The sequence below is a fragment of the Prinia subflava genome, chromosome 7 (assembly GCF_021018805.1).
Source record: "Prinia subflava isolate CZ2003 ecotype Zambia chromosome 7, Cam_Psub_1.2, whole genome shotgun sequence".
NCBI classification, from domain to species: Eukaryota; Metazoa; Chordata; class Aves; order Passeriformes; family Cisticolidae; genus Prinia; species Prinia subflava.
In genome coordinates, this window is record NC_086253.1 from 28,253,974 (window position 1) to 28,273,988 (window position 20,015).

Below are 20,015 nucleotides of genomic sequence, written 5' to 3' on the forward strand. Positions count from 1 at the left end.
CTGCTCTGCAAGGAGAGTTTCCTACAACTTTAAAGTTCTGCAAAATGCAAACTTCAGACCTGATTTAAACAAAGTGGAAAGAAAAGCAGGACACCAGGAAAAAACTTGTCTGACCAATAATCAATCTGAGACAGGTACTATAATCAGGAACAGATTATGAACTTACCAGTTACATCATGAAGTGCTCACAACCTTAATGTAGGTTAAACAGCAGCTTCTGGACTTACTTAAGATCCCAGAATAGAAGCATATGGAAAAGAAAGTGATTTTAAGTTTCTGACAAAGTTAAAAATATTACAAACTTTTAGCTTTTATTGAAAATTAAATATATTAGCAAAAGCAAGATTTAAGAAATATTTTACAAATGATTTACATACAAGAAAGCTAGTATCAGACATATTCACAAATATGCAAACCTTTAATTACAAAAAGTACCTATTGGCAGCATGATGCTAACCTTGCCACTGCAGTGTGCTCTACTATTTATATGAATAAGGCATAGAACTCACATTTGCACCAACTTAAAAAGTTCAAATAAAACTTTAAGCTTTTGAATCCTGGATGCACAATCCCCGCTAGACACACGCACGCACACTCTAAGATTTCTTCTTCTAAGCTCTACAAACTAAGTGTGTGCTCCGGAAGACTCCGGAAGAACAGCCTGAAAAGCCCAGTAGAAATGTAACTGATACTAGCATTCAGATTTCAGTTTCCTCTTTAAAATGTACAGGCCTAGGTATGTAAACCATATTCACAGTTTAAGTATTTTTAGACAGAAGTACCTTTTTTTTCTGCATTTGTTCCTTAAAGTTGGCTCTCAGTTCAGTATACAGTTCATGTCACCTGTTTTGTGATGCATACATTTACAAGGTAATTTAAAAAAATCTGTGCCATATTCATGGTCAAGATAGTTAAACAGGAGTAGTAATATTCAACTGTGACATTCAATACTATATTTCAAATATTTGTGCAAACAGCAAAAAAACAGTTGTTTGAGGCAAACATTTGCAAAACCTTTATTACCTCCTCAATGTTGTAAACTTGGACTGTCAGCCTTAAGTCCTGCACCTCCACAGCTTAGAAAAGTCAATTGCTAAAACGATCAAGTCTCAAGAAGGTTCTTTTCTATGTAGTGCAAATTTTAATGTAGATAATGTGAAAAACATCTAGCTGGATTGGCTTTGTGCAATTGTCAGTGGTCTTCTCTCACAGTTGAAGAGATGTGCGTCCAATGAACTACGTGGTTCAGGAAGCCAGGGGGGCGGAGAGAAAAAACAGTTCCATTACACTTCTCAAACCAGTGCTAGATGTGCAAAGGCAGCAAAAATTCCAGCTGCTACTACAACCAGAACAGAGTAACTTTTCAGGAAGACCCAGGCAGTTAGTCACTTGGACTGGTCTCTAGAAAAATAGGTGAGTATATGTTGGATTTTTATCAGACGGTCTTTTAAAGACATCATGGAGAGAACTGACAGCTGGTATCTGGGGTCTACTGGGAGAACAGCTAGAAGCCACCAACACCAAGCAGGGCCATTGGGCATTGCCTAGAAATGAAACATAAGCTGGTTACCAATAACCAATGCTGTGTAGTTGACTACCATGAAGATATTGAAAGACAAAGTTACAATGACTACTTTAAAGTTTGATACTAACTAGAGAATTCCAGGGCTATGAGATTAGAGGAGTGCTGAAAGGATAACTTCTCCTCAACTGAGAAGTCAAAGCACACTTAACTAAGCTTTATAATGCAATTATTTTTAAGACAACATAGGAAGCTCATGGGTTTCTTGAGAAAAGATGGCTAAGTACATTACAGTCACCCAATGACAAACTTCCCTGATAAAAATTAAATCTAATACCTGTCTTGCTGTTCTTAAGGCTTGAATATTCTTGAAGCCTAATGTTTTCATTATAATTAGAGCTATTTGATGGCCTTCTCTGTCACATCCCACTTCCACTCCCTTTCTCATTACCTTCTAGACAGAGCAGGACTACTTAGTAAGTTTCTTCTAAGCAGTTAAAACTGTAACTTTTTCCTGTACTTTAATTACCAACAACAACCATTAGATGTCAGGCCTTGAACTGGACTTAATACTCTTCAGTAGAAGTCCTACCATTGCAGAGAATATTAAGTACCTCAAATGATTTGCAAAAATATTACCGGTAGTGATACACTCCAGGATAACATTTGCTCATTTGCAGTTGTTACCACACAGCTGACACACTTGTTACCTCTTATAAATCTCAGGTACATACCCACAGTATTACTACTCTGCTAATTATTCTGGTTTCGCACACATATTCCTCTTTCCTAGTATGTTGTTTTAAATCTATTTTTATTATATTGTTCTAAAATCACTTCTGACATCATGCACCAGCCTCTACAACATCTACAGTCCCCCAGACAGGTTAATATGGTTTCATAGAAATATGTAGCAGATGGGTGAGGCACAAGCTCCCCTAAGATCTCAATTCACATAAAACTCCACTTTGAAAACCAAATCTTACATATTTTTAAATGTTACTTTTCTACAGCCTCCACTCCCTCAGGATCCTACCATCATTAATTGTTTATAATAACCATCAAAATAGATTGCTGCAGCTAGTTTCTCAAGAAACATTTGTCAAATGCTAGCAACTGCAGCAGTTTATGGCATTAGCTCAGAAAGGAGAGAAGTGTTATTTGTGATTACTTCTTTGCCAAAGGTAACTGTCTGCACGTGGCAGATTCAGTTTCTTTACTTTCACAGGGAAAAAATAGAGCGCTTTTTCACTTTGAATTCTAACAGCTTTACACAAACTAACAGTTGAACTGTTACTGGAAGTTAAAGTATTTTCAGTTTACTAGTATTATTTCCACATCAGCATATCATCCTTTCCCAGAGAAACTGCTGACCAGTGACAAAATTGCTTTTTGTTGCTCATTTTAAGATAAAGTGCAAGCCCTGTTGTCTTTGAAGCTGGAGAAAAAAGTGAGAGTTTTTCTTTTAATACTTAGCAGTTGGTAATAGGGTTTATTTTTAGAAATAAGCATCTAATAATGAATATTAAATCAGGTCTCACCTGTATATTTTCCTCCCTGTCAGGCATTGGTCCAAAGTGCTGAAGAATTTGAGAGCGAAATTTGTTTCTTAAGTTTTGGAACCAACTGCAGGCCTGATTGTAAACGAAATTGTGAAGCTCTCTCAATTTCTTTAGTTCTTCATCAGCCACCTGTAGGAGGAAAGTTATGAAAATATGATTAGTGATAAACAATTAAGGGGTTTAAGCTAAAATCAAAAAATGCTCAATTTCAGCTGAATTTAGAAACATTTCTTGTGTTCTCAGTAACTTTGACTGGTAATAACTGAATGGTAAAGAAGTATTGCAATATTTTTAAAGTTACAGCTTCAAACTACTGTTGAAACAATAACTATGGTTTTCTTATTTGTTTTATAGTAATAAAAAAATTAAGCTAGCTTCTAGGGACCTAAAATTTTGAAAGAGAGCTTTCATGACCAAATCAAGCAAAAAACTTGATATATTAATACTAGTAAGTATTTAGACAGCATTCTGGATACCTTAACATCTTCCAAATATTCGATGTCTGCAGTGCAATAACCATCTTTCATCCCTCTCCGTAAAACTCTAAATCTCTTTCCACCAATTGTATCAACAACAGACCTTCCATCAGGTAGAAAATGAACGTTCCTAATTTGCAGCATGCAACCATAATCTGCAAAACTAAAAAGAGACCTTGTCAGTAATGTAATTATACATTTCTGAAAAGATGCTTTTTGTAGTTAAAAGTGACAAAAGAGATGGTAGATTAGAATTAGGATGTAAACCTACCCATTTTGAGAATCACTTATGCACATCCCAAACTGTTTAGTTCCAGTTTCCATACTCCTGCGAATCATGAGTCGGTATCTTGGCTCAAATACATGTAGAGGGCAAGGCACAGTAGGATATGCCATAGTGCAAACAAACATTGGAACATTCTTGGTCAAGCTTCAAGAGAACATAAAAAGAAATATATGCCTTCAAAACCTGAACATTGAACTATGCCAAGACAATACTTTTTTTTTCCAGTATGACTGCTTTGTTTGAGGTCATAAAGCACTCTTTTTGAAGTCAAAATGTATTATAGAAACTTTCATGAATGATGAACTCACATACGGGTAACAGTGGCTGAACACCTGTGTACAGATTTGCATACATCCTGGACAGTAAGACTCACTGTTATCTAGGTAGTAAGTATCTAGTCAGTGAATGAAGGGCTCTGCTTTGGGGATAGGGGTGTCAGCTACTTTTTGATTTTTGCTTAAGTTTGAGCTATAAAAGGAATTAAGTCCTCAGAGACATTTTTCCTGTAAGTAAAAAGATGTAGTAGTAACTACACAGTAGCTAGGTCAGCATTTAGATTCTTTTGAAGGATCAAGATCACAAGATGCAACCCAGTGTATAATTTACACCTTGCAATATGCCTCAGCAGGCGTAACTAAAAACAAAGTATTTTTTTCATCCTATTTTATCAAGTATGTGTAGTTGATAGTAGATACAATCAAGCTATCATTAAAACATTACTAGGTATTTAATTTTAATGCCTTTCAGACTATAAAACGTAATTCTACTGGATGGATTCTGTTAAATAAGTTGCATGAGCTGTAGTTTTAAACAGTTTTCCAACATTCATATCTACAATACATGATGCTTTATGTATATGAAGAACTCTCTTTGAGATAAACAACAAGTTTGCAAAAAATCTCAACAATTTTTTTGATCACATCTATCTGTATATGACTAATGTCTTTATGAATTGCTTTGCAAGAAATTCAAGTCTCTGAGACTCTGCAGTCAATTGAAGACAATTCAATAACAGCAGCAAAGCTAAAACCAAAGCTCCCTCACAGTGCACACAGAAAAAAGAATGGAAGGGGAAACACATATTTCATACAACCACAGAACAGCCTAGGTTGGAAGGGACCTTAAAGATCATCTAAGTTCCAACCCCTCTACTGTGGGCAGGGACACCTTCCCACTAAATCAGGTTACTCAGAGCCTCATCCAACCTGGCCTGACCAACCTAGTGACCTGTGATGAAGTGACAAGGGAAGCACTGGCTACAGATGTCATTTCATCTGGAATTCTGTAGAGAGTTCTGCCCCGCCAATGTCCTCTCCAAACTGGAGAGAGATGGATTTGATGGCTGTTAGATGGACAATAAAGGGTGGGATGGTTTCACCCAGAGGGTAGAGGTCAATGGCTCGGATTCCCAGAGCCCAGTGGTGTCCCTCAGGGGTATTGGGACCAGCAGTGTTTAATGTCTTCATCAGTGACACAGACAAAGGGATCGACTGCATCCTCAGCAATTTGCTGATGACCCCAAGCTGAGTGGTGTCGTTGACACAACTCAAGGATGGGATGATATCCAGAAGGACCCAGACAAACTTCATACTCCTTCTTGCACTCATAATATACCACGATTAATGACTATAAAAATAATAAAACATTTCTAAAAAGGATTTCCATACTAATTTCTCAAGTTTTTAAAGACAGGAAGCTTACTTGGAGTGTTCTGCAGTTTCTTCAGCATGAATTCTTTTTCTCTCAAATAATTCATCAGACAAATATTTCATTATTAATTCCTCCAGCAGTTCTGTGATACTGTATTTTCTGCTTGCAAGGTACTGTGAACAATTAAAAAAAATCTTTTCATGTATTTTAACAAAAGGCTTGATAAAATGCAGCTTCTTTATAAACATATGATCTATGAAATGTGACAAAACTCATGACAACTTACAGCTCTGAAGTTTTTGTTTCATTAATTAAAACCTAATGATTGAAAAAACCTAATATTTGAAAATTAGATTCTCTGTGTAAGTTCTTAGTGTCTGACAAATTGAATGTCTAACTCAGTTTGTATTTCTGTCTTACCAGAGACACAACTGATTTCCCAGGATATTCAGCCATACCAATAAGGAAAGTGTATAGAGATCACTGAGAGGTTTAACTGAATAGTTACCAAAGTTTACAAATATGCAGGATTGAATTATACCACTGAAGTAAACGGTCACAGAAACATAAAACCTCTAAGACCCTGGGACCCTTTTCCATTCTAGCAGTAATCAATCCATAGCCCAAGCAAATCCAGATTGTTGGGTTCAAGTGAAACAACCTTTAAAATTATACAGTATTTGTATTTGTGAACTTTATTGAGAAACAATACCTCTTTCAAGCTCTCCTTACAGAGTGGACAATGGGGAGCATGATCTAAACACCGTTCCAAACAACCTTTGCAAAAAGTATGTCCACAAGGGGTTGTTACTGGCTCGAAGAATAGCCTGAAACAAAATTTTTAGAAGTTAGATGTCATGGCCAGTGTGTGTTTTCCTAAAAATGTCAGTGACTAATCTCTTGAATTTTTAACACTAGTTATACTATAACAAAGTAAACAATTAGTCCCAACTCTCCTTATTCCACTTTTTCCTCTATACTGCAGTTTGTTTCCATTTACTGCAACACTCTTTCGCTTTCTGATGAAGCTGGACACATTCCAAAACTCCAGGTAACTAAACATTTACCCCAACATACAAAGATTTTGGTCTCCTTACACAGAGATTCAGAATACACAAAATCAGGTGATTCTTTGAGAAACTGGGTTGTTTTAACAGCAAGATTACATACTAGTATCATAACTACGAATAGTTTACTATACACCATACATTTTACGGTATTTACTCTGAAAATCAAGATCAGTTAGTAGGAGTTTTCAAATACATAATCAGCTATATTTAAGTAGACTAAAATTCTGAAGGATCTATGTCTCCCAGACAAATACAAGGTTCACAAGCTATGCATCTAAGCATCAACCTTCCCAAAATAAGCTTTATTGACTGAAAAACCCCTAACATTTAATCACAAAAGATCCTGTCCTTTGATGGTTGATTAAAATATAAATATATTTGCTACAGTATATAGCATTTTAGCAAATGACATTTAAATACACATGTAAGCGCAAGGATAGTGAAAAGCTGCAAATTATTGACTGATACCAGAACTCGTAACAACTTACAAGTACCTCAGTTTATACATGTAACAGATATGCAGCCTGTACCAACAAGCATCTGTAACAAATATTGAATCAAGGACAAAATCCTACCTCATACATAGGGAGCACTCAAAATCTGATACATCAATCAAATCCCCTGGGATTGTTCCAAAAGCCAGCGTCATGTCCCTTTTTGTACTTTCTGAGGAAAAGGAGGACAAGATACTTCTTCAAACAAAGGCACAAGGTAGTAAATACTTTAAATACTTTAAATTTCACAGTAAGTGACTGTTTACCTCCTTGCTTTTTGTGTTTGTTTCTTCCATCTTCACATACAACTGTATCCTGTTCTGAAAAGGAAAGCTTTCTTTTTAGCAAAGCACCTTTTCCTTGGCTGGAGAGAAGGGGTTCAGAGGACACTCTCTTTAAGCCATCTTCCTTGGCAAGGTCTTTTGTTGAGTTAAGAGCATGGGCAGACTGTGCACGGTTTAAGCCTCCACTCACAGGCTCCAGGACATCTGATCCTCCTAAACTCTGTAAGATGAACAGAACTGTATTTTAGGAGTAACACAAATCTAAGTATGTGAGACGAGACTGTGCAAAGACACATAAACCAAACTGATAACCACAGTTAGTGGGTACCCATTAGTTAACTAGAAAAATTTCTAAGTCAAGACAGTACTCAAATTTGCTTAGCATTAACAATACAAAAATCTTCACCCGCTTCAAACAAAATAAAAATTGTATTTCATCTGCTTAAAAAAAATCTATTTCTCTTTATTTTGAAGTCCCTAATATGAAACTTCAGTACCTTCTAATACTGTATTCATTACTCGTTCTAGTGAACTAAAATGAGGAGCTTTATGTCTTGGTTTGAAAGACAGATATCTGCTAGGAAGGGGCAGGACCTCCCTAGAGATGGAGAATTCAAATCCCCTCCCTCCAAATTATTCCAATTAAAAAAAATTAAAGGAGCTTTCAGGCAGAGGTATGGGGGTAGGAATAACAGTTCTTTACTAGTATATAGGACAAAACGACAAACAAACAACAACTACAGCATCAATAATAAACAGAACAAAGAACCTTGAGGGCTCTCTTTTACAAAAGCCCAGAGCAGTTTGATCTCGGTGCCCCTGCAGGGCTCCGAGAGGCCGAACTGGAAGGGAGGAAAGTCCCGGACCGGTGGAAGAGATGAGAAGCTCTGCGCTGGCAGCTGGAGCGGTAGGGGTGTCCCGGCAGGGCTGGGCAGGGCAGGGCTACAGAGTAGCAGGGGAACCTTAAAGCTCTGAAGAAGCAGCGGCGGTGGGGGGAGGCTGGAGAAAACGAGCTCAGGATTCCCGGGTACACGAGCAGATGGCTGTAGATTTCCCAGGACGAGACAGAGGCAGAGGGCAGCCTGACCGTCCTCCTCGGCGCTGAGAGCAAGAGTGCCTCCCCCTCCCCCAGATCTGTCTTTTTGCCTTTCCCAAAGCTCATCATCTCTCCCCTCTGAGGGACACTCCCGGGGACTCAAAAACAATAGGTGTAGCCTCGTGCTGCCATATCCCTCAAGTACTCCTTTTGTTCTGACTAAGTAGTCATCAAGGCTTCTTGGAAACTTATGGGAAAAAATTCTGTGAGAAGAAAAAAAACCCAAATCTAACCCCCAACACTTTAACACTGCTAATGAAAATAAATTACTCCCAAACCACGCTTCTTTTCCTCCAATTTAGCCAATTACATAAAATCAGTATTTATGCTGGAAAGTGTGACAAATCAGGGTATCAGTATATCTGATGTATACACATCAAAGACAGAAGTTACTGCAGCGGTTTTATTACCTGCAGAGGACAAAGCTGTAAATTGCAGTAAGATGCTGTCACCTCAGAACCAAGTATAAAATGTTTATTTCTAACATGGGGTGAATTCCAAGCAGATTCCTTCAGACTCTCACCTAACTTCTCTGGTGACAAAACATCACACAGTATCTAGAAAAAACAGCTCAATGTTAGTAACAACAAAAAAGAATCCAGACATACCTTTGTTATAAATTTACATATCAAAAATTAAGAAGGTAATCTATATGAAGTTAATCTCATGAACACATCTTTATTCAAGCAGTAAGGCAGAGTTGAGAACAAACCTGTGTATATAGGAAGAAACCTACATATCTACATTGCTAAAAAAGAAATTTATCTAGAAATCTTTTCTACTACAAGTCAAACAGAGTTAGACATTATTGATTCAGTATTATGCAGCTTTTTAATGTAAATTTTTATTACCACAAAAAAAACTGTTGTGCTCTAGGCACAGAGGGTTTCAATTTGGAAGATTTCACTTCTTGCCTGCTTTCCAGTTTTCTACATATTCATTTAGCAAATTCAAACACACATGTACTTTTCAACATGTATGTAAAATGGGTACATTGGGACTAACTTTTCAACGTAGCATAATTTCAGAAATATCTTAAAAGGAATCTGCCACTGGAACGTTCTATGTATGTAATGAAGATTTTAGACACTCACAGTCTATCATAATGGGAGTTTCGTAAAGGAATCATGTCAGAGATGGGAATCCAGTATCATAAATAAATTACCTTTTCTACTTCTATCTTGGCTGGAAGAAAGTCCTCATCAAGGGCTAAGCACTGTAGAAACAGTTGTAAGGCATCACCTACAAAGCCAGAGTCTTGCAGCACTTTTCCTTTCTGAAAGTAGACCTGAGAAAACAGATACCACAAAGACATTTGTAGAGAACAGGGAGAAGCACAGTATTGATCTCACAGGCATTGCCTCAGTGTTAGAATTAGAACCTGCCACAACAGAAAGGATGTAGCTTTAACAACTTAGAACTGTGCACAGTGATCACAGGGCACAGTGTGTGTGATCCATATCTCTTGTCTAACATCCACCACAATGTTTGAAAAGAGTCACGGGATAGGCTGGTTTGAGTCTTCTTCCAGTTAACTTGTTTTGTCTTATATAAAGGGTTAAAAAACCTCACTAGTGCTGAATTCATAGCCTTTACTTTCCCTCTTCTGTGAGCATTTGGAGAGGAAGAAGAGGGACAAGAAATGCAAATTACTACATAACCTCACACAACAGCTTACAGGATACTTTTTTTGAACTCTCTTTCATTAAAAGCCTTACGGTTCCAGCCTTCAGAAGGGTGAATACAAATAAAACAATCCACACAACTGTTCATCCCTTACATACAACTCAGTCTATATTCTTAAAACAAAACAATGCACTCCCAGAATTAATTGCTTCTTCCAACTGTATTTTATGTTTGAATACTGGACACCAGCTGGGAAAAAAAATCTCTGAATTGTTTTCCCTGAAAGAAAAAAAAAAAGAGGAAGGAAAGTACTGAATTTTACTGAACTTACTCAAAAGTAGATGACATTGGAACTAAGAACTTATCTCAACTTTTAAAAGGTGCACTGACAGTAATGGAAATACTTAAAGTTAGATAAAACCAACAGTTATCAAAAAAAAAGTTAAAACAACAGTATCTATTTATATATAGGAATTTGGATAATGGGCCAGAAACTAAACTAAAAAAAAAAATAAAAATAACAAAACAAACAAACAAACCCCAGACCGAAACACACCCCCCCCAAAAAAACCCCACAAAAACAAACCCCAAAAAGATTCTACCAAACCCCAGAATGCAGTTTCTACAGAACGACTGACAGTATGAACAGTAACATCTGTTCAACAATGACTGTCAGATGAAGACACCCATCCTCTTTGATGCATTTGGGCAGTTTCCTTTAAGATGAACTCTGAAGAAGGGTAGTTTGCTAGTCCTCCTCCTACATTTTATTTCCCTACTAAGGTAAGGATTGTTACAGGAATCCATCCATCAAACCAAACTCAGTTAAGTGATGCTTCTTTCCAAACATACAGAAAAAAGCAGACAGTACTACCAACATTGAGAGGTGAAAAGCAGGAGGCTTTATGAACTTGCAGTAGCAATGGAATTGTTGAACACAGGAGAAACCAAGACAACTGCAGCTATCTCCCCTTGTGTGACAAGATCTTGCTGCTCCTGCTGTGTTCAGAGTTTAGACAGTGTGACAACGTGTTCTGAAGACCACAGACTCCCCAGCTGCCTATACTACTTGCAAAGCTCAATTCCCACTGAGTTTATTTGGGCTTTTGGAAGATAAACTTTCCAAGCTAAAACAGCAAAGTGTCCCTCTGCTAACAAAAATTAACAACTAAACAAAACAAGCTCCCAACCCCAGCTGTTACAGGTTACATCACCATGAACTATTTCAACTCTCAGCGCATTTGCCAACAAGCCCTAACCTGCCATACCCATCAGGAGCTTGTCTCATGTGAGTTAACTATTTTAAAGATGACTTTCAGCACTTCACACTTCTTAAGAAACAACACTTAAAGTAGCTGGCTTAGGTTTTTAAATAGATGCAAGTATAAATTGGAATTTATTAATTTTACAAACACAACATTGAAAAATGATGAGTTCATACCAACTTACCTCTGGCCAATTTGGCATTTTAGAAATAACAAAATTTAGATCTTCTATGGCTGTTTTATATTCTTGGAGGCCAACATAGGACTCAGCTCTGTAAATTCTTAGCATCAAGTCACTGGAATCTGCAGATAGAAATAAGATAAAATCTTTGAAAAATCAAAATGTTGTAATTTTTAATTAGATTTGCTTTCATAGTGATATATCATAATTACAATTTTTTGTACAATACTTCCAAAATTAGTGGTGTACCTTCTCCTTCACACCCTACTATTTGATTAACAAAAGTGGCAGTAATTCCTGGTTCATGTCTTGTAAGCTAAGGAACAAATTTTGGATCTTAATCTATCTTGTAGCCACAAGAAAAGTTATTTTCAAATATTCTACAGAGAGGCTCACAAAGCACTGCTCAGTACCGCTGTGACAATAAAAATTGAGACTTAAAGTTAACTTTATCTTTACAGTACACCAAATCAAAACCACAGAAACCTGGGAGTTTACCACACTTGTATTAAAAGTCTAAAAATTACAAAATTTGCTTTCAGATACCCAAGTTTTTCTGCAGACTCCAATTTGTTTTTATAGCACCTGACCCCTTCTGGCTATGGCTGGAAATGCCACTTTCACAGTGGCATCAGTCTGGGAGGTACCAGAACCAGGCTTTATCACTGTGATAAAAACAGACAGCCCATTCCAGAAAGCCTTTAGCACCAGCTGGCAGCCCTGTTGTAAGGAGTTGTAGTAGTGGAACTTCTAGAGCGGGGAAAAAAGCAAAATGTGTTCATATATCCCATATCCAACACACAGCATTTTGCACTTCCAGTACAGCAACCTCTAAACGGGAAGACACCCATCTCCCTGCCACTAAAACTATTGTTTTGTAACACAACTAATTGCAGTTGCTGCTTGGAAAAAAAGCCAGAACACTGTTTTGATCTCAATTGTTTTTGTAAATAGACCTGGCTTTTATTGAATAACATAAACTAGTCAGAGGTTAGTCTACTGTAAACAATACTAAAATCAAGTAGGTGTTTAAGTTTGTTTCAAGAAAGGTTTTCTTGGAGGCTATAATTTCAATTTAATATTTTGTTTATTCTAAATGTCTAGTATAAATTCTCATAAATTTCCAACATTAGCCTGTTCTACAGTTAGGAGGCATCCTGATCAATGTTCCCATAGATTGAAACACACAGCTTTGTATTTAGATTCACAATGCTACATGTAAAAAGTTCTTAATGGAAAAGAAAGGGTTAAGAAAATCAGGTAAGAATTCATTTAGCTGTGAACATTTAGCTTAAGTGTCTTCCTGATTTGTCTCTCTTTCGGGTTGACAGTTTCCCCCTCAAACATAAATATTGCCAAAGCTGGTTTGTTTCATTTTCACATTCGACATAATAAAATGTTTGTTTTAACCGAAGTCTGGGAAACTCTCTTTATCTGAGTAAAATACTAATCCTGCAAGCAGAACAACTCTGAAGCCTGATTTCCTGTGGTTGTGCTTTGTGACTGCTATAGCCTAGCAAGGTGAGAGCTCAGATTAAACTCTTCAGATAGTTTTTGGTCTGGTATTTGACTCTTTGGTGTCCAACAGAGTTAGTAGCAAACCAAACTCCTTTGTTCAGAGGCAGCAGTTAAGTGCAGATCTTTGTTCTCTAATAAGCTGCCTATTTGCACAGAATCAGAGGAAGCTCATCTGTTTCAGACTTTCAAGTGCAGAACATGACCTGAGGAACTCTGAACTCATTTCCTAGGGGGAAAATGAGGGGTAGTTTGAAGATAAAAATGTGAGTTCAAGTCTACAGTGGGTAGACATCCACTTTTTTCCCAGCAGAAATGCATCCAGCTGAACCAGTACAAAACAGAGTTTAGCTGAGATCCCAACTCTGCTGCTGAACAAACACTACCACTGAATGATCAATAGATATGACAAACTGGGTCTGAATATTCAGAAGACCAAAGACAGATGATTACTAGTAGTGTTCCTCAAAGCTCAGTATGGGGGCCAGTCCTTTCAATATCTTCATCCACTATCTGGACAAGTGGATCAGGTGCACCAAAAGTTCACAAATGACACAAGTTGGGTGGGAGTGTTGATCTGCTGGAGGGCAGGAGGCCTCTGCAGAGGGATCTGCACAGGCTTGATCAATGGGCCAAGGCCAATTGTAGGAGGTTCAGCAAGGCCAAGTGTCAGGTCCTGCACTTGGGTCACACCAACCCCCTGCAGTGCTACAGGCTGGGGTAAGAATGGCTGGAAAGCTGCTCAGTGGCAAAAGATCTGGGAATGCTGGTTGACAGCAGCTGAACGTGAGCCAATCTGGGCCCAGGTGGCCAAGAAAGTCAAAGACATCCTGGCCTGTACAAGGATTATTGTGGCCAGCAAGATCAGGACAGTGATCATCCTCTTGTACGCAGCACTGGTGAGGCCACGCCTTGAACCCCGTGTCCAGTTTGGGCCCCTCACTGCAATAAAGACATTGAGGTGCTGGAGGGAGTCCAGGGATGGCAACGGAGCTGGTGAAGGGACTGGAGAACAAGTCTAATGAGGAAAGGCTGAGTTTAGTCTGGAGCAAAGAGGTCTCAGGTGGGACTTTACCACTCTTTACAACTACCGGAAAGGTGGCTGTAGACACGTAGGGGGTGGCTGTCTCTTCTCCCAGGTAACAAGCAACATAATGAGAGGAAATGGTGTCAAGAGCGATTTAGTATGGGTATCAGAGTATTTTTTCACTGGAAGGGTTGTCAAGCATGGGAACAGACCGCCCACAGCAGTGGTGGAGACACCATCCCTGGAGGGATTTGAAAGATATGTAGATACGGCACTTAGGAACACAGTCTAGTGATTGACTCAGAAGTGCTGGACTAACGATTGGACTTAATGACCTGAGAGGTCTTTTCCAACCTCAACAATTCTCTGTTTCTACCTAAATCTATACATCCAATTTTTAAACGACAATTTCTAGGCTTTGTTACAATGAGGAAACAATTTTGCAATGTTTCAGCATATATTTTAGTATTTTTTCAGCTAAAGAGAAGATCCAAGCTAATTTTGTATCTTTGGATCAAAGAGAGCAGAAACATCATTAGTTCTTGAACTTTCAATTTCAGTGACCAAATATATTGTAAATACAGAAATCACTCACTTCTAGCATCCCAAAGAAAAATGTTTTTAACAAAAAAAATGCACCAAGTACTTGCAACGTAGAGCTGTGCATATTAGTTGTTATTATTACATTAATAGGAAAGTATACACAGGTGTAGACACAAAAAACACATTCAATATGCATTCTTGAGTTTTATCTTACTTCCAAAGCATCTGTTCTTACTGTAAGTATAAACATATCAATAAATGGACTGCCTCTGATTTGATTCTGCATGCTTTTTATATGGTTCTTAATATGACAAATGCTTCAAAATAAAAGACATGCACATCAAAAACACTACATAGAAATACTTTAGGACACAGTATTTGTTAACATAAACAGGACCACCCTACTAATCAGAGTTGGAACACACAATCCTTAAGAAAATGCTAAAAGAACTGGGCTTGTTTAGCAGAAAATAATTCCTGAAGGCATTGGGAGAACACAACAGCTTTTCAGAATCCAAAAGTGGGTTATCTAGAAGACTCTACTGAAGTAAGCAGTGAAAAAAAAAGAGACAATGGTTATAAACCAAAACAATGGCAGTTAAGACTTGAAATAAGGATATTTTTCACTATGAGGATAATTAACCTTTGAGCAGGTTGCCCAGAGCGGCTGTGGAATCATCAGCATGGTTTTCATGATCCAGCTGTACAAAACGTTAAGCAAACGCCTCTGATCATGGTATTTGTTCTGCTTAAACAGGAGACTGATTGCTCAACAGATCTCCTGAGGTTCACTCCAGCAGGAATGAGTGAGACTCAGATCAAATTCAACCCATCACTGGTGTGTTTCAGGACACTTGATTAAAGGCAAGCTGCACTTGTATTTCAATTCAAGAGACCTTCTTTAACTAAGCTACTTCATTTCAACTCCTGCATGGAATATACTAACTATATGAATGTTAACATTCCTTATGGTTTTTTAAAGTCACTTTTGCACAATGACAAATACAACTCTTTCAAATGTTTCTGAAATGGAAGAAAGTTATGACAAGATGCCATTTGAGCAGAGGTTTAACACCAATGCCTTATTCAGGACATCAGCATTACATTTATCACAACTTTTTAACTATGTGCATTAAAAAGAAATAGATGAAGAAGCAGTAAGGAAATGCTGACATGGAACATGAATGATTTTAAACATTAAAACATTTCTTAAGCTACATCTTTTCCATCGATAAGTGTCTTCAAAATTCATGGCCTGAAGGAAGATGGAAAGTATACCAGTAGCTATGAATTTATCTATTGGTCTGGAATCACCTTCAATTTGTAGTTATGAATTCACAGCTCTAAATTCACATTTACTGTATGTCTGCACTCTGACTCACAAAGTTTTTCAGTATCTTTTCCAGAATACGTGGAATGTTGATAATTCTCAGGATTGGAGACACGGGAAAGAATTGCACAATGCACATTAAAGTGTGCTTGTAGCACTTAATTCTAGCACACTAAAAATATTTATTCATAAAACATTATTCAAATACTGAATTTGAATAATAAAAATTTGAATAAGAATCACAGCTGGTAAGTATATTCCATTTTTAAACCAGTTTTGAAGCCAAAATGGAAGAGGTAGATTCACATAAAAAGAATCAAAATTCTTTCCCCATAAATATCTAAATAATATTGCTAAATCCATAAAAGAAAGATTAACAAAAACTGTGTAATTAATTTACTCTTTTAGTCCTTCAAGGGAGTCTTGAAACGAGCCCTGTAAACATATGTGATCAGTACTGAACTCATCATTTTAGCCTGAAAACTACTGAGATTTCTTCGTGACCTGTATGAGTTAATGCTGTACCTCAGGAAGAAGTCTGCATCTTATAGTTTCAAGATTTAAAATTCATCCTGTGTCCTACCTTTTGGAAACACCCTAGCAAATTAAAGTAGAATTGATAGCCAAAACTGAACCCCTTAAAATTAGGTTGCCAAAAAGCATATAAAATAGATCTTTGACTTAATTCCACCTACGTTGAGGGCAGTTTATTCTGGAACTAGACCTAATGTATCTCCCCAGAACAGATTGGAAGGATTAGACTTATGCAACCTTTTGGTTTTTTTCCTCCAGACTGCAGACAACTGTATAAACGTAACACACTTAATTTGTAAAAATATTAATTTCTAAGTTACTGAATAGAAAAAAAAAATCCTGGTATAAATCGCAACAGAACCTCCCAAGTCACCAGGTGTTCAAATCCATGATCAAATTAAAAGAACAAAGGAATCTCTCGCTGGATCCATCTAGGTGTATCAATCACACAAATATGACTCCCTCTACAAAGAATAAACTTGGAAAAATTGAGTGTATCTTAAGAGCCCATGGCACCAGCCAGACACATATATTGTGAGACACACAGGACAGCCTAACAGCGTGCCTCTACCTCCCCTCTTTGCACCCTCTTCAACACTATATAAAACTCCAACCACACCCACCTATGATGTCACTGCCATTACACAACCTGTCCCCCTCCGTGCCTGTCTGCTTATGCAACTGGGCCCGGCCTGCTGGGAATTGTCTTGGTGACACTTAAGACTGAAAATAGGTCTCTCTCTCAGGAAACAAGGTTAAATACACCAATGGAATTTCTCTTTGCCCGCGCACAGCGATTATCAAACACAAAACGAAGCAGAGCCCACAGACTCCTCTGTAAACAAGTCCCACAGAAGGCTGCGGGGGGGAGACACGACGGAGCCCATGCGGGACGCGCCCCACCACCTCTGGAGCAAGCAGAAGCAGGTGTAGCCCACTACCAGGCTAAGCGCTCCAAGGGCCGGGCAGCTGCACGTCCCCTCCACTCCGCTCTCTCAGTGGAGAGGTTCCTCAAATCCCTTCAAACTCGAGAAAACTTCGGACGCTCTTCACCGGCCCGTGTCGATCGCTGACGGTCCAGCACTAGGGGATAAGGGCACATCTACCTGCTCCACCACACCCCCAGCCCCCCATCTTGCCGTCCCGGGCTGCTAGACCGTCCTGGTCCCGCCGGGACACGGGCGGCAGCGGCGGGGACGGCGCGGCTCCGGCGGGCGGCACGGGCGGAGGAAGGGAGCGCTCCCCCCAGCCTTACCTGCTCGCAGAGCCTGGTTGACGGCGCCCAGCGCCTCTCGGAAGCGACCCTGGGCCAGCAGCTCCTCCAGCCGGGTCCCAGCCCTCACCCTCTCGCACTCGCTCGGGAACCACTTCTCCGCCAGCCGGTTGAGAACGACGCTGGTGCGCAGCGGGGCCGCTGCCGTGCTGGTGCTTCCCGCCGGCAGCAGCCAGTCCCGGCAGCGGCGGCAGCGGGCCCGCAGCTCCCTGCGGAGGCAGCGGCGGCAGTAGGTGTGCCCGCACGGGACGGTCACCGGTTCGCCCAGGAACCTCCCGCAGCCGCAGCAGCGCAGCGGCCCCTCGGCCCCGCGCTCCCGGCCCGGCCCCTGCCGCAGGCGGTAGTTCAGCACCAGGCAGTCCACGAGGGTCCCGAGGCGCTGGGCTCCGCCGAGGGGGCCGAGCAACAGCGATGCCAGGGACGCGCCCACCGCCTCCTTCAGGCGGCTCGCGGGCACCAGCCGCGCCAGCAGCAGCTCCCGCTCTTCGTCCGCCCCCTCGCCGGGGCCCCCGCTGCCGCCCGGCTCCGGCGGCAGCTCCGAGCCCACAGTGGCGGCGGGAGAGGACGCTGCCATCGGCTGCGCGGCTGCGGCGAAGGGGGTGTGGCGCGCCCGCTCGGACGCCGGGATGGGCTCCGGGCCGGGCGCGGGCGGGGGGCGGGAGGAGGCGGGGGGAGGTTACAAAACACCGCTCCACGCGCGCGCCGCCAACGGCGCGGGGTCACGTGGGGGACGGGGCGGGCCCGTCCGGGAACGCCCGTGCTCAGGAGCGGCGGGCCAGAAGCCCCTCAGCCCCCCCGGCACCGGGGAGGGGGGAGCGCCCCGGCCGGCCCCGGGCTGGCTGGCGGGGGAAGAGGGACAGCCCTGCGGGCTCCGGGTTGACTCCTGGGAGCGGCTGCCGTGGTGAGGGTCGGGCGTTAGCAGGGCTGTGGGGGAGGCAGGGACAGAGGGGCAGAGCCGCCGGGGCGGGGAGAGGGCTCTCCAGTGGGGAACGGGGGTCCGCAGCTGCCGTGGCCCCGGAGGCATCACCCGGCGAGTGCCCGCCGCCCTCCGTGCGGTTGCTACTCGCAGTCGTCTTGGGCCGGCCCCTTTTCCTTCTGTATGAGTGTTTTAATGGAGGACACGATAAGATAAAAGTTACAAGGTTAGGGAAAAGCTCTTTGTCCTTAGTGTTTGTTTCCTCCCCCTCTCTTCCGAGTGTCCCCAGCCCTCGCAGGACGGGCCGGACGCGCTCGGTGCCGCCGCGGTGCCGGCACAGCCCGGCGGGCAGCCAGCCGCGCTCCCGGGGCGCAACGGGCGGGCTGTGCGCGGAGGCACCCGGGCTGAGCTGCCCGAAGCAGGCACACTGGGGAAGCGCTTAGGCTTTCCAGGTGTACGCCAGCCTCTAGTGAAAGCCTGAAGCCTATTTCATAAGTGCTGTGTGTTTATAATTGTTACAGTGCCTTTTCTGGTTGTTTGTTTTTCTTTTAACTTTAGAAGGCTGTCATAAATCCAGACATTTCAGATAAATATAAAACTTCTAAAATCTTCCAAACAAAGCTTGCACATCAGGAAAATTAATATATAGCCTTACAAAGGGAACAAAGCTGTATTTACCTTTAGCCATATTCCGTGAATGCAGGATGATGCTAAAGGTTGTTAAGGGAGCTGTAGGCAAAGATGGCATGATTGGAAATAACCAGATACATCTGTATGTACATCCCGGTGTTTTGTCTGACCTCAGCTACTCTAAGGTTCATCCTTTGCCCCTACAGTGTCTTTCAGGTTGTTAAAGTCAAAGAAAAAAGGTGGTGTGGTAATTGAAGCATGTGGGGACCAATAGTATATTTTAAACACAGATAGGAAAGATAGTTTCTTACAGTAATTCATTTAAAAATGGAGTTTCAGTCTTAACATACCAATGCTACAGACTGATGGGTTTTTTCTCCAACCAGAGAGTACTTGTTTTCAGTAGATCCAATGGCACTTTTGAGATTTGTCTGAATGAGATTACTCTCACTTTGATGGTGATGATGATGGCAGCAATGCTTGTCTTAAAAATACAAATGGCAAAGGTTGACCTCTGGGGTTAAAGGTAGAATGTACAAAAGGAATGAAAGTTTAGAGAAGATTTTATCTAGAGAGATAAAATCCCAGCTAGGGGAGGCTGAGCTGACTAAGTTTCCAAATGTGACAGAACTGACAGCCATGACCGTCAGATGTCCAAAAATCTGGGACACTGGCTGTAGGTCAGCAGGCACAGTATTGCTTACAAGAAGGAAGAAAAAGGCATTCACCAAGTAT

General features: G+C 40.8%; 2 protein-coding genes across 11 annotated transcripts in view; one reads left to right on the forward strand and one right to left on the reverse strand.

Annotated features, from left to right (window-relative positions):
• Nucleotides 1-294: 294 nt before the first annotated feature.
• Nucleotides 295-18,374, reverse strand: LONRF1 (LON peptidase N-terminal domain and ring finger 1). The gene is made up of 12 exons (XM_063401983.1): nucleotides 17,717-18,374; nucleotides 11,516-11,634; nucleotides 9,606-9,728; nucleotides 8,851-8,997; nucleotides 7,327-7,564; nucleotides 7,142-7,232; nucleotides 6,209-6,323; nucleotides 5,548-5,669; nucleotides 3,832-3,990; nucleotides 3,561-3,723; nucleotides 3,064-3,213; nucleotides 295-1,544 (listed from the first exon to the last, which is right to left on the reverse strand). The coding sequence occupies exons 1-12, from the start codon at nucleotides 18,306-18,308 to the stop codon at nucleotides 1,386-1,388; spliced, it is 2,178 nt and encodes a 725-aa protein (XP_063258053.1). The 5' UTR covers nucleotides 18,309-18,374; the 3' UTR covers nucleotides 295-1,385.
• Nucleotides 18,375-18,451: 77 nt separating this feature from the next.
• Nucleotides 18,452-20,015, forward strand: part of TRMT9B (tRNA methyltransferase 9B (putative)) — a 133,708-nt gene continuing 132,144 nt past the window's right edge. For all 10 annotated transcript variants that reach the window (XM_063401995.1, XM_063401994.1, XM_063401986.1 and 7 more), the window contains exon 1: nucleotides 18,452-18,635. The gene's annotated coding sequence lies outside the window, so the exon portion shown is untranslated. The remainder of the gene's footprint in view (nucleotides 18,636-20,015) is intronic.